The sequence below is a fragment of the Mycetomoellerius zeteki genome, unplaced genomic scaffold (assembly GCF_001594055.1).
Source record: "Mycetomoellerius zeteki isolate Tzet28-1 unplaced genomic scaffold, Tzet1.0 scaffold135, whole genome shotgun sequence".
Classification (NCBI taxonomy): Eukaryota; Metazoa; Arthropoda; class Insecta; order Hymenoptera; family Formicidae; genus Mycetomoellerius; species Mycetomoellerius zeteki.
Genome location: NW_017256287.1, coordinates 3,540,859 through 3,556,150, shown reverse-complemented (window position 1 = coordinate 3,556,150; position 15,292 = coordinate 3,540,859). Strand labels below are relative to the sequence as shown.

At 37.3% G+C, this 15,292-nt stretch overlaps 1 protein-coding gene across 1 annotated transcript in view; it reads right to left on the bottom strand.

The window, feature by feature from the left end:
- The window catches only part of fng (Fringe glycosyltransferase), a 104,141-nt gene that overhangs the window by 24,583 nt on the left and 64,266 nt on the right, over window positions 1–15,292 (bottom strand). Inside the window, exon 6 of the mRNA XM_018461937.1 lies at window positions 1,364–1,449. Within this exon, the coding sequence (XP_018317439.1) occupies window positions 1,364–1,449 (86 nt within the window). The remainder of the gene's footprint in view (window positions 1–1,363; window positions 1,450–15,292) is intronic.

The following is a 15,292-nucleotide window of genomic DNA, read 5'->3' as shown; positions in this document are numbered from 1 at the left end:
ACGAAGTTAGAGTGAGGGGGAAAAAAACGAGAAAAAGGTGGTACAACTAATTCGCAAGCCCTCCCAGGCTGGCTTTTTTGCCAGACGCATTCGCGTTCATCCTCGCGTTCGTTCTGCCACCGAATCCGTATAAGGAGGCTGAGGACGAAGATGAACAGAAGGACGAGGAAGAAAAGGCAGAGAACCGTGTGAGTTCTGAATAAACCGATCAAATCGCTGATCAAATGAAGAGATTTTATGGAAGGCCGCGACATTTAAGCTTCGGATTTACGACGATGAGCGTAAAATGCAGTTACCGTGTAAAACTGGATCGTATCATATGGTCCTCTATTTTTATAGTAGTTAATATAGCAACAAACAGGTTCGCTCGTGACGCTATCAAGGTCCGAGAATAAACAATTGGTCACTGTGTGCCATAAACGGCGATTTACGAGTACGCAACATAAACGCTTTCGATCTCCCATCGACGATCATCATAATGATCACGCATAAAGCATATAAACGTCATACGTGCTAATAACCTTGCCTGTCGAGGTGTCGAGGTGCCTATCAAGGTACATTTATTGAGAACAACGTCGATATAGACATAATTGTTCGTCGTTACAATTGTTTACGATAACGATCGACGATTTTTAATTTGTATCATTGCGCTTTAATAGTTAACGCGCAGTTTTCTGCAAGGCGTAACGACATTTATGAGAGAAAGAAACTTCTATTTGCAATTATCAACTATAATATTTGTATCAGCGTTCGTAATAGATAGCACCGATTGACTGATCGATTGAAGTAAGCGTGACTAGGCAAAGCCGCCGGCGTTATTTAATCCTCCGCAGGTAGAAACGGATAAATGGATAGCTATATAGAAAAAGAGATGAGACTGTATTCGGGAGGAAAGTGATCGTTAATATGCATTTTCACGTTACATTAAATCCTGAAAGAACTACCACGATGTGCGGCGGTAACACGTGTCACATGTGTCATGCGTGACTAATCACATTCTATGGAGATTTCTACTTAGTGATAAAAACCACCTGCCGCAAAGAGATTTGAGAAAGAGAGAGAGAGAGAGAGAGAGAGAGAGAGAGATTATAAATTTGAAACTGTGATCAGTCATCTCACGTAGTGATTATAAAATAATATCGAACATCCAATAGATAAATCGGATAATTAAAGTTACAAACAATTACAATAAAAACAAAACTTTTGTTACTATAATAAAATTTCAATTAAATTTTAAAGCAGTAGCGTTGATATCATCTTGATTTCATTTTTTTAGTACAACGGAATAAACAGTAAAGCAGTTCGCTTTTCATGCGGGATGTAAACATCAGAAATAAAACGGAAAAGAAAGAAAGAAACTCACCCAGCCACCGGCGTCATCTTCAATGCCAATGCTCGACTGATACAGAATCCGGCGCCGCCCGTGGCGAACCAAAATTTCACCTTTTGCTGAAATATATAGAAAAGAAAACGATTTAGTGGGAGGTTTAACGGATAGGTTGGCTAGAAATCGCGGGAGCTGTCGTGGTAATTATATGATACATCGATCCGAGATCAGACCCAAATGATCGATCGTCGGCGTACATCATCCGCGTTCGACGGCTGTTATTAACCGATTAAAGAATGACTCGCTTGATGAGAATTAGGGACCGGGATAGATTACATCTTGACGTATCGTCGGATGTCACGCTATACTTCGGAGCAACAAATCACAATTACGGAGTCATGATATTTCAACAATTTACGTCCCGCCATGGAACTCGATTATGGCTTCCGACTGTCGCTTCGAAAAAAAAAACATGAATTTAAACTATCCCTGACTCCATCAGTCGAACTCAAACGACCATCGTATATAATCTAATTAGCAATTATTATTCGAAGAAATTAATGACGATACGAAGGTTCGTTTATTGGACACAGTAACGTGAATGATGAATTAAAAAACCTGCACGGCGTCAAGAAAGGTATCTGCTGCCGGTTGGTCTTTTTCTTTGACCTGGAAACTTTGCTCCAGGAAACGTTCTCTTGTATACGATAGACGTACAACATCCATACACACACACACACACACACACACACACACACATACGTACGTATATATACGCGTGCGCGAATGCGAAAACACAACGAGTTGAGATACGAACGATTTCTGTGGCTGCAGGCTATTAAAGCCGGACTCCTAGGCGGCCTAAGCGCAATCCATGCTGACCGATACTATCTCAATACCGGTATAGAACCGTAGAATCATGCAGTGCGCCTTTCCTTGACGAAGGCGTGGTACACGAGCCAACGGCCGCACGCGTGCATATGCAACGCGTTACCGATAAAACTATCACAAGTTTTTGCTCGTCTTCTGCGAGAATCGTCGGCACTTATGTTAGCTTACTCTGCATAAAAGAACAATTTAATTACGGAGAATGTTATCAAAGTAGATCTCGCGATGATGCAAAATTATACGCTAAACTTATTTAATTAAACACAAAAAATAAGAGATCAATAGTGTGGTTATCGACAGCTCTAACGATCTACGCGCACAGTTTTGCTTGCGACTGATCAGGATATGCTTAATTTTCGTAAATACAATAAATTCAGCTCGTTTTGTGCACAGCAATAAGTAAGGAACGGTATATAATCGAGCAATAAATGGAAGTTATTATATAAAAGATTCAATAATTTAATAAATGTAAAGGAACATTAAAACAACAATCAATGATATGGATTTCATATAAATGTTTAGATTTGGCGGATTTCTTGTGAAAAAGTCAAATCAATTTAAAAGATCCATCATTTGCTATTGACTCATTTATTTTGCAGAAATGTCTAGAATAATTAAATATTTTTATACAACTCGTCCGATTAATCTTATTTTTAATAGTGATTTAATGAAAAGTTAAAATGAGTAATTAGGAAACGGCGCTGTAAGTGTTGCGCGCTTAAATAATTAACAGATCTTCCAACGTCTAATAATTATATTCAACATGTTACGAATATATTTCATGTAACGTATGTTTCGGCTAGATTCTAGTCATCTTATTTTTTGTAGATCCAAAATACCGTATGCTATATTTTGAGCCGGAAAAGGTTTGCGTCCGCGACTATTTGAGATAATCTACATCGATGCTATCTTGGCACGGAACATGATGCTGGCGTGCTCCTTTCCTCTGACTGGGCGTGGTGGAGCACGGATGGCAGCAAAACGGCCACCATGGACATATCGCACGTACGTATACCTCGCGTACGTATATCCCTAAGGTCAGCTGACGATCGGCGTTACCGTTATCCATGTATGTACTGCATACCTACACCCGAGACGAGAACGCGCGCACATATAATGGTATAATCGCCCTCTTGCACTTTGGAGAATCTATAATTTCGCTCCGCTGTGCAAGTAATAAGATGGCTAGTAAAGGCCTACTGGACCGAATGACATGGCAGAAATTGCTACGATAATATCGCGCCTTGCCGCGCCTCACTGCGATTTGCGCATCGCTACGATTTGCACATCACTACGATTTGCGTGGCTCGTTCACCCCGATATTGTTCCCTGCCATGATTCCGATTAGTAATGTTCTCTGAATGCGTCCTAGGATCACACTGATCTCATTTCAATAACAGAAATTCATCGAATAACCTCTTCTACAATATCAATATTTTATACGGAATATAGAATTTTTAATCTCGTTAATAGTTTGAAAATTATAATTAATTTCAAGCATACTGTAAGGAGAGAAAATAGTATGTAGTTTCTGATATGAGACAACTTCTTCAATATTTTTCGAATTAATTTAAATAAAAACCTTTTTTCTCTTTCGGACAAGATATTTACTGTCAACAAATATCATAAAATCCTCACCTCTAATGGCTTTTACTCACCGATTTTATGCCAATAACAGAAGTTACTTTATTCGAAAAGTGTTACCTAAAATTGCCTCGTGTTTAAAACTGTCTTCTCTGTTCTCCTCTTCTTTTCTTTCTCTTTCCTATACGCGATATCATTCGTTTTATGAAGGTATCGAGCGACAGATACTAAAAAGAAGAGGAACAGACGGGACCTCACTGACACATTAGATATACACGCGCGATAGTGGTAGCCCGAGATAGTATCGGAACGCTTTTACAAGAAGGAAGCTTATTCTTTATTTCTCTCTTTCGAGTCCATTTGAATAATACAACATCGTGTTGCGAGCGTGCAGAGTCACGAGAGAAGCCACCGGCGCGACCCGGGACGCGAGAATTCTGAGATCGCTCGCGAACCCGTTCTTATTGTTACAAGGGAACGTGCGCGAAGTACGGGGGACGACAGCAGAATCGGTACTTATCGACGATTCCTCACGAAACGATGTTTAACGTAATCCTGTCTGTATCCCCCGCTGTGTACCATCGCACGTCCCCTTCTATATAGGCTGATCCTTTCGAGCAAGCCCATTTCTCAAACTTTTCTTTTCATTCAACTATTACATATCAGAGCTTGCAACTTTTCTCAAATAATATATCTTCAAGAAATAAATAATTTATAGCTATGCGTAATTATTAAATGTAACGTTTTCATAAGTTTCAGAGGAACAGAAAAAGAAGTTTCTCTTCGGAGCAATTAAAAAAAATTGCATTTTACCTTAATCTTTGATTTTAGTGAGCGTAGAAAATTCTGATGTAAAACACAGATAAATACTATGTTATTCTCAATTTTTCCCTCAATGCCTACAAAGTAACTCCGTCGTAACGACAGCACTTTAGATCCCCTTGCTATAAAAATAATGGTCACACATACCGTGTGATATTTTACTACAGTGAGAAATTTTCACTGGCGACAAAATACGAGGTGATAAGAAGCAGCGGCGGCGTTCACTTTCCGACGATCGGCACCTGCTAGGCTGAAACATCTCGCATAAGCGCAATTCGACGACGCAATCAGTAAGTAATTTTAATTATCACGCGCGTATTTACGACTGGTAATCGCTCGATCTCATACGCGGGGCAATCTCGAGGATTCTCGGGAGCATCGCACAGGCATCACCAGTAACGAAGGGACTTACCGATCGGCGGCCAAGATTGTGCCGGTGCCCGTCTGACTAATTACATTCCTAACCCAGGACGAGGGCACGTCGCGGAGGGAATAGCGTATGCGAGTAAAGGCCGCACGATTCTATATCCAATTATGTACGGACGATTGGCAGCGGACCCGTAGATATGCCCGCGACTGAATTGGCCTCCCTCGACCTGTTATCGTCATCGAGCGGATAGGAATTATTCGGAATCATGCTTTCCGCTTAATTACTATCTATCTCTGCTGAACTTCTCGATTGTTTCCGGTAACTGAGTTTTTCGCGTCAGACATATTACTTTCTTTACCATCGACATGATACAATTAATCGGCGGAAGTAAATTAATTCTTAAGCACGTACAAGACAACCCATAATCACTATATTCAATATATAATTAACCAAGAGAGAGAGAGAGAGAGAGAGAGAAAAGCGAAAGAAGTTTAAATCAAAATAACTATTCGACTTTTAATCTTCTATTCGAAATAATCGTACATCAGATACATAACGGATAAACTAAAAATTTATTTAAGTATCAGACATTTATCGCAACTAAAACATCAGTTTTTTTTTTACTACGGTTAAAAAGGTAAAATAGATGTAGTCACCGATTATTTTAGAACGAGCGGTTAGGTTCATTTTCGAGGTCGTAAAACCGAAGCTGAGTGACACGGTGAGTAATATCTGATGGAGGGTACGTGTAGCTGCTCGGTATATTAGGACTAATGAACAGATTAGAGGCACCGATACGACCCTACGAACGACAGATGTGCGAAGCTACGTACTAAGAAATTCGTTGCATCCATATCAGTGCATGGGAAAAGAGACAGCGAAAAGAATTCCTTACGTCGATAATTTATCGTTATCTTTGTTGCAGTGTATCTCATTTTTCTCATCAGATTTTTTCGATAATTTCTAACTGATCAAGTACCTTGAACAATTTCTCTCTCATTGTATCCGAATTCGAGGAATCGGAATACAGGACATGATACTTTATGCTAAAACAAACAACTTTTTCCTTTAGCAAAATTGCGTCCGACAAGTAGTTTTTGTAGGAGAGCACGTTGAAGTTATACGAGTAAACGCAAAAATTATTTATCGAATGTAATTTTACTGCAGGAAAAAGTTCGTTTTAGCATAAAAAACAACTTTTTCCTTTAGCAAAATTGCGTCCGATAAGTAGTTTTTACAGGAGAGCAGATTGAAATCAACAAATAAGTGCAAAAATTATTTATCCGATGCAATTTTGCTAAAGGAAAAAATTGTTTGTTTTAGCATAAAGTATCATGTCCCGTACTCCGATTCCTAGAATTTCGGATCACCCTGTATATGTATACGTGCGCATAAGTATTATGATTAATCGTGTAAGTTTCTCGTAAAATGACGAGATGCAAATCTAATTAAATTACCATGAAACAACATTCGATTTTTCGAAGCCGTACTTATGTTCCTGCGCGTTATCTCGTTTTGAGCGTACCAACGTTTTGCCGCAAGACCAATAGCTGACGATTTGTATGCACAGTCATCCGCACTTCCATGTAGATTTATCAATCTGATATTTACAGGCAGGAAGTCGCTCTTGCTCTTGTTTCCAATCCGTTCAAGCGTATCCACCAGCGGCATACAAACGCGACGCGGTAAGCGCGCTGACAGAAATTCTGCGCATTGATATTTCCATAAATTCCTCGCCGAGTATTTTTCAATCTCGAACAATATATTTAACCAAAACGAATAAATCTGTTGTAGTATTGTAGAGACAGTACCCACCTCTTATTTTTGAATTCAAGAATGTTTCGTGACTACAAGAAAAATACAATAAATTTATGAAAATCTCAAGATAAAGAGAAATGTCACACATAAATGTGAGAATATATGTACAATAGTAAATTTAACTTTAAAAATGCAAAATAAACTCAAAGTTCAATTTATATTCAGCATATGTATTTCATTTATTGTGTGTATTTCATTTTATTAACTATAAACTGTAATGAATACTTTATGAGTTCTTGGAATAAATACAATGCATAATTGTTTCAAAATTAACAGTTGTTAATATAATTACTCATTTTGTGATGACATTTACAAACCCCAACTATAAATTATAATGAATACTTTGTTCATGTATTTTTGAAATAAATATAAAATACATAATTGTCTCAAAATTAACAGTTGTTAATATAATTACTCATTTTGTAATGATCTTTAAACCCTAAATTCGAACAACTAATTGATGAAATCATACAACAGCGTTAAGCGTCACTCTCGAGTTTCCTAGGCAAGCGAACGACGAGATAAAGTTTCTCGAGAGATATAAAAGGGACAAGTGTGCTCCTAAAGCAAGTGGAATCCACTTTGCGATCCTTGGCCAATCCCTCGAGAATCCAAGGAGCACGTGCACATGCAAATATTAGTAGGCTCCCACAAACAAGACTGCCGACCAGTTTTTATAAATAAATATCGACGGCGCCGCTTCTAAAAATATCTCGACTAAATTGTATTTCACGACTCACGATGCAACTCAATTTCATATCAATTATTAATTTCGTGTTCACACTAAATTCTCAAAAAAAAAAAAACGAAAAAGTTTATTGTACACAGCACTTTGCAGGTACGTGTGATCAACGTTACGAATTGATTATACTATGTAAATTATACGAAAGAAAAATATAGATCGCAAAGTAACAAGAGGTTCCCTATGGAATATATAATAATAATATCACCGCAATTAGTGGCATCCGGCGTTGCAACCTTCACGAGCATATGCACGTACAGCATGCAAAAGGAACCGTCATCAAAATAAAATTAAAAAAAAAAAAGAGGAAGACTGATAAAGCAGAACTCCCTGCATCGTACGATATGCAGTCGCGCAGCGGTGCACCGGATGCACGCCGCTGCAAAACAAAGATGGTGCCGTGAGATATAAAGCAACAGGTATAATAATATCGAAGTAATGGAGGTAGCATACGCGGCATAGGGAAACATCAGTCAACCCCCTTTCGCCCCTCCTATCTACCACCATGTCTTTTGCCGTGTCGGAATGGATATACATCTTTTCCGCGATGTGCCCACGGAGGCCGTCATGGGTCACGAGCGCATCTCCCATCGCTGGTTCGCGGCTTTCGACTACTCTTCTCTTGTCCTCTTTTCATTCTGCCAATTTTTTTTTTCATCCAATGTCTAATCGCGCGGCATAAGCGACTGCGAGGAGGGGAAGATGGAAGAGTTAGGTCGTCCGCGCAATGCAGAATGCAGAAATGACGGTACATGATTTATTACGGCCAAGCTCGTTAAACAATTTAGCGACGGGGAACAAAGATGTATTACTCGCAACGTTTGATCACGCGAGAACACAATATAAGTTCGTGTTATAAAAATGTACGATTAGAAAACTAGAAAAAAACAAACGATATTCAATAAAATATTTCATAAAATATGTTGAAATTTAAAGAAATATGATTAGTGTAATTCATGTCCGTGATGATAAGTTTCGAATTCCAGTAATTCTCTTACTCCAACCTGGGTTAATTAAGAATTATGCAACGATTGCATTTGACCTCTTCAATTTTCTCTCTCTCTCTCTCTTTCTCTCGTTGCATTATCCTGATATAACTCAGTCTGAAAAATCGTGCATTTTCTTTTTCGACTTTGTGGCGGAACTGACGCATTCTCATTTTTCACAACATCGATGGATACCGTACGGTCGTCACGGGTCACGCTAACTCGCCCATTGTATTCCTCTGGTCGATCCTACGAACAATGCCCACCTACCGTAATTACGAAAGCTTCGTTAAAATCGCCGCATGGCCTCCCTCCCCCCCCTCTCCTCTCTCTCTTCCTTTTCCTTTTTATTTCTCTTCGTTGAAAAATTGAAAGCCGACCGCCGTTACGGTGTATACGAAGTCGAGCATAATCGCGTACGATCGTTACGTGTCCGCTTAGCTGAACACTTCCGCGTGTTTCGCGAAAACGCACCACCGATAATTCCGTTTTGCACGTATCTGCGTGCGTGCATAAGTAATTGAACACGCTTATGGCGCGACTTTTCTGGAGGAAAAAGCCGCAGCAGAGCTCCGAGTAGACCCAGCGGAGCGCAACATGCTAATGCCGACTGTTACTACCGTTTCTAGCGTATTTCTTTCCCCGTTGCATTTAGAGCTTCTTCTTCCGACGTATGGTCACCTTGAGCATAGCTCCACTTGGCGGCGAAGTTCTCACATGCGATAAAACACCTCCGTAAAGTGTATAAACGACAGGATGCAACTGCAGTGCGCAAAAGAAATGCGTAGCGGCGGAATACATACGTATATTTGCGCACGAGTGCATCTCGACAATTTCGAGTAGAGCTTTTAAGTATTCGGATATTTAGATATTCGGATATCCGAAATCGATTCCGGTCCAAAAACTCAAAACCGTATTATTCGGGTAATCCGAATATCCGAATTATTTGGATCCGTGGATCTGAATTTGGATCCGGATCTAAATTTATACTCGAATCTAAATTTGGCTCCGGATTTAGATCCACGTCCAAAAAGAAAGAAAACATCGATGTATTTATTATAATGAATTTTAACGTATAGTTACTTTTTAAATAAAAATTTAATTTTGATTCACATATATAATTGAATAAAAATAAAATTAAAAAATATAAATATAGATTCACACAGAATTATACAAGCCCTTAAAATCCAGCTAGACCGTTTAAAGCATTTGTTTGTATAGGTTGTGTTTCTCACATATACGTCCTATGAAATTTAATATTGTTTATAAATATATATATAAATTTTTAGAGAACAGACTCTCAATCTTAAAATAGTAATAACAAAGATGTACAAGGATAATAAAAGAAATATTTGTATTTCACTTTTACATTCAGATTAAATAAGTGTATAATGATTTTAATATGCACTCACAATTAGTCCGCATCCAACCGAATTCGCTATAAGTTTGCTACGAATACGAAACCAAATCTGAGAACCGGATCTGGATTTCGACTTTTACTATTTGGATCTTAGAAAATCCGAATCTCCGAATAATTCAAATTTGAAGCATAACATGCATTCGTAATTCGGATAAACGGATATTCGGATAGCTTAAATCCGAATCCATCTTGAAGCTCTAATTTCGAGTCTCTCGAAATGTAGGCTTGCTTTATACGCTGAGAGATTTTTGTTAAGAGAATGCAAAATGCAAGAAGCGAACTCGGATGAATAATAAGAAGAACGGATCCGATCATTACTTATTTATTTCGAAGGTGCCAATGGGCATACTTTTCTTTTAAATTTTATCAGAATCGCATAGGCGCAGTCTCATGAATAATATTGATTTTCCGGCGGAGTAAACATCGAGATGTTACGGGCACAGGATCGTTTCACGGCGTCGTGCACCTTGAAAACGATTCCCACGTTCGTAACGCGTTCTGCACGCCGTGCTTTCAAGGAAGTTTAGGGACAAGTGCGCCCAAGCAAATCTCTTGCGTCGCAATTAAGATGGAGATCCTAGATACACGATTCTCATAGATTAACCAGCGTAGTCGCATTCGACCAAAATGTCGCGCTTGCAAAAATATTTTTACGACAATCACAATTATATTTATAGAAATACATAATATATTTTCCTATTCGTGAAAAATATAGCTACATCAAAGATAATCAGAACTGAATGCTTTGTAACAAAATTGGCCATAAACGATTTTGTCAAAATTCTATGAGATAGAAAAGTATATACACCATCTCACTCTAACTTATAATTAAAATTGTAGAGTGAGATAATATAAGTTAGAGTGAGATAGTATTTTTATAAAGGAAGACAGTATATATATCTTTCTCTCAAGTGGGATTTTATAACAAAATCGTGGCCAGACTTTCTTATAATCTCTAATCAGAACGTAATAGCTAATCAGATTTTGTGCAGAATTATTTAACTAGTAAATAATATACGAAAATTATCACATAACATTACACGTGAAAAAACGGTTGCAAAAGAAAATAATTACGATATCAGCTTTGAACGATTGCAAAACGGTAAAGACTCAATAACAAGCATGATATACCCATTATATTATAACCCGACATAATGACTATGCATTTAAATACAATTCTTAAAAGGAAACATTATCTTCCCAAAGCCAATGCCATTCGGAACACTTTCGTTCCATAAGCGTAATTCCTTGTTCGTCGTTATTTCTGTAGGTAATTGCATAATCGTGAATTTCATCCGATTCAACAATCTGGTTGTGCGCGCGTGGAACGAGAAATAACGTTGGAATTCTACGGCGCGTATCATAATTGCGCAGAATCTCACTGATTTAATTATCTTAATGCAATTAATCGCGAGATTTAGCTCGCTGTGCGAAGAGCATTCTCCGCGAATTTCGCTTTACCACCTTCTTCTTATTGACATTTTTCCTCTGTAGTACCTGAACGATGGGATGTATCTGTCCATGCAATCGCAACATGAACATTGCAATCGCAATGTCTGGTAATGTGTTAAGAATGCGGTTGCGAAGAAAAAAAAATTGAGTGCAGTATAATGCAAACGAGTCGATAAACCGGCAGAGCAAGTCAAACAAAGTCGAGAAAAAAAATTTGTTGAGATATAAAGGAAGAGAGTTACTTAATTCCTTAAATAACTCTCTTTTTTCTTTTCTTTCTTTCTTATTTCAACTAATTTTATTTTTCTGTTAATATAATTTAAAATGAAATAATGAAGTTCAGTGTACAACAGTAAAGGAAAATATTAATTATTCAAAGATAATATTAATTATTTCAAGACAGTATCAATAACTCATAGATTTTCTTATTTATAATTTTTCTCTCTGATAGCTTAATAATCCTTCTGTTTAATGCAAAAAAATATAAATCGACAAAAAAGGAATTTGTATAATGAATACACTAAAAACATGTAATAGGTTTAGTCAGTAAAATACTTTACCGTTACAAAGGTCGTACGACGATCAAAACGTTAATTTCAATCATAAATAACAGAACGGCAATTTAACGCGAAAGCATCCGGACTGGTAATAATCTTCACCAATTGTGACACGTAATTCCAATTTCAATTATGCTACTGGCGCGCAAGAAGTAAAGTATATTTCATGCAGGGTCATTCAGTAGGCGAATAACCCGAGGGTTTGGTTAATTGAAGCCAACTTCCGCATATCCATCAGGCAAACGACAACAAATACGTTTCATACACGCACGCGCGCGCATCGAATCTATAAGTACGAAAAAGTATCCGAGAAACCGGCTTGCCGGTTCACACCTATCTATACTGAAAAAATTAATACGAAAAATCTGTTGCAGTAATTCTGTTTGATAAATTTAATTACTATATAAAATGCAATAAATTAATATAAAGACGAGAACTAAACTAATAAAAAGGATGTTATAATAAATAAAAATAAGTGTATTAAATAAATTACAAAATGTATCTTCGATAGCGGAACAAGTTTTAATTTAATTCGAGTCTTTTGGCTCTTAGAGAGATTATTTTAATTTGTTATTATAAAATGCATATATTTATTACAATAACGAGCTAAACTTCATATTTTGTTTTAATTAATTGATATACAAATATTATTTTTCTTTATCGATTTTATATAGCCTCGATATATCGATAGCTCGAGATATCTTCATCTTAAATCCTCCGTTTAATAGGATACATAAGGCAAGAACCTGCTAGATAAGCAGCTCGTTGCCTTCTGTGAACTCTCGATATCGAGTTTCTATCCCGTATTGCCCGTGAAATGAACTTTTTAAATCCCCCCCTCCCCCTCTTCTTGCATTCACTGGCGACTGTATCTCACCAGTATCTCGCAAACAGAAATTTAAACAGCTATTCTCACAGGTTCGCTGATTTCAAAGCTGTAGACGTACAAAATGCCTACATCTATTTGCGACAATAAAAACATCATAATATTTATTACCCTCTAACCGCTTATAAAACCTTTAGGATTACGAGAACGTCCTCCTGATAAGATGTGTTCAAAAAGAAACACGCTCTTTTTTAAGAGTGCGGCTTCTATAGCTTCCTTTTCACATTATTACTAATCATAATGTCGACAGCTACATGGAGCGATTTTATTTTAGTGGTGTAAATTATAGAGATCAGGCAACGCGGCGTGCAAAAGTGATAGTATATCGACGAGAACGGGCGATTGGATCAAATTGCCGAAAAAATTGCCTACCGTGGGCATCGAAAAATGGCGTGTTCGAAAATCTACCGCACTTCCCTTTATGATACACGATGATTACGATCGATCGCTCGCTCATTCGCTGAGCCGAACTACTCTCGTATTCTTCCTCTTGTTCGGACGGTTCTCTCGCCCCGAAACCACAGCGACTATAAAAGCGCACAAAGTTGAAGAAGCGATGCGAGGAGCCGCAGAAATGCAAGCCTCATTAAATAATAATTCATAGGACCAAGACGGTGGAAGGATGCGAAAGGGTGGAAGAAATGCACGACATGTGGCAAGTAAAAGCATATCTTTCGCAAAATAACGAAAGATTAAGAAGTTGTTTCCATTCTCTTTTTCCTTCTCAAGATTTCGAGACGAAAACATATGTCCTAATTGTGTATTATTCCGGCTTAGATGTCGGAATTTAATGAGCAGATATCGCGCTTGTGAAAAGATAACGCGAGAATCCACCAAAGAATCCACTTAAGTGAAACATCGACAAGACTCATTAGACGTGATATAAAAGTCAATGAAGGGATAGGTGAATTTAGCAAAAACTTGACAAAGCAGAAGGATAGCAGAAAATAAGAAGACGTCCTCAGTTTGGTCAACATGTGGCGGCATACATTATCACTCTATTTGTAAAATGACTAATTGTTACGCTCAATTAACAGCTCTTAACTCAGAACCTCTCAGAACTACTGGTATGTATAATCAGAGTATATTTGCCTTTTTTAATTGCAAGTATATACATCATTCTGGACTTCAATTTTTTTTATTATAAATAATGTAGCAATTATGCGCCATAATTATGACAAATTGGTTTTCCTACTTTCCTTTACTTTTAAGAGCATCATGAACTTGAATCTCTGAAAGAATCAAACTGCGGACAAGGAAATGCGCGTTGATCCTTAAATACCTTAAGGATAGGCTTAGAAGGAAACATCCGGAAAAAAATATAGAAATAACGGTTCGTTTTTATATATTATAAATAATGTAGCAATGCGCCATAATTATGACAAACTGGTTTTCCTACTTTCCTTTACTCCTAAGAGCATTATGGACTTATCTCTGAAAAAATCGAACTGCGAACAAAGAAATGCGCGTTGATCCTTAAATATCTTAAGGATACGCTTAGAAGGAAACATTCGGAAAAAAATATAGAAATAATGATTCGTTTTTCCTTCACTATCCCGACTCATCGCTTGTTTTTGATCAAGCAGCTCTGGCGAAAAAATATTAACGTGACATTGGATATCTTCTATACCTTTCTAACTTGGCGCCTGCTGATTTTTACCTGTTCCCTTGACTACAATACGGATCGAAAGAACAACGGTTTTGTAAGACGTTGCCGACATTCTTCGGAAAGCGAAAAGGTTTTCACAAAATAATTTCCCGCAGAGTTCTCAACAATATTACTGTCTCTAACAAAAATAAGTAATTGCAGAGTTCATTCAGAAGAAAATGTAGTTCATAAATCTGTAATATTCAATAGCTGTCAGAAATAAATAATCAATCTCGAGAGAACTTTTCAAAACTGTCTCGCAAATCTAATGAGAATAAATTATTATCAATTTAAAATTTTACTTAATTTTTGTAAATGTTTAAGTATTTTTGTTATGCGTATACGATATTTGCAATTATGATACTTAAAGAATTAAAGAAATAAAGTAAAAAAAGAAGTAAAAATATATAAAACGTGGCTAAAAACAAACAAACTTGTTAAATGCAGTGCAAGGATTAGATCGGTGAGAAAGGTGCAAAATCAACGAAAAAAACAAAACGTGAAACAGGGCAAGGATGAACGAGGAGATTCGTTACAGAATGCACGACATATGGTGCACATCCGTGTGGTTTGGTTTCAAGCCACAGATAAACTGCATTTTCTCGTAAATTACGAGCAAAAATAGCACAATGTGCAATGCTCCTTTCTACATCGCGTAAAACAATCACTGTGTTATTTTCCTCCTACTTTTGTTAATAATTTTCAAGCTAATTCAACACATAGTTTTAATTAAAAGCGTGTAAAAGCTCAAAAAGAGTTTTGACGTGTTGTATTAATTAACAAAGACATATT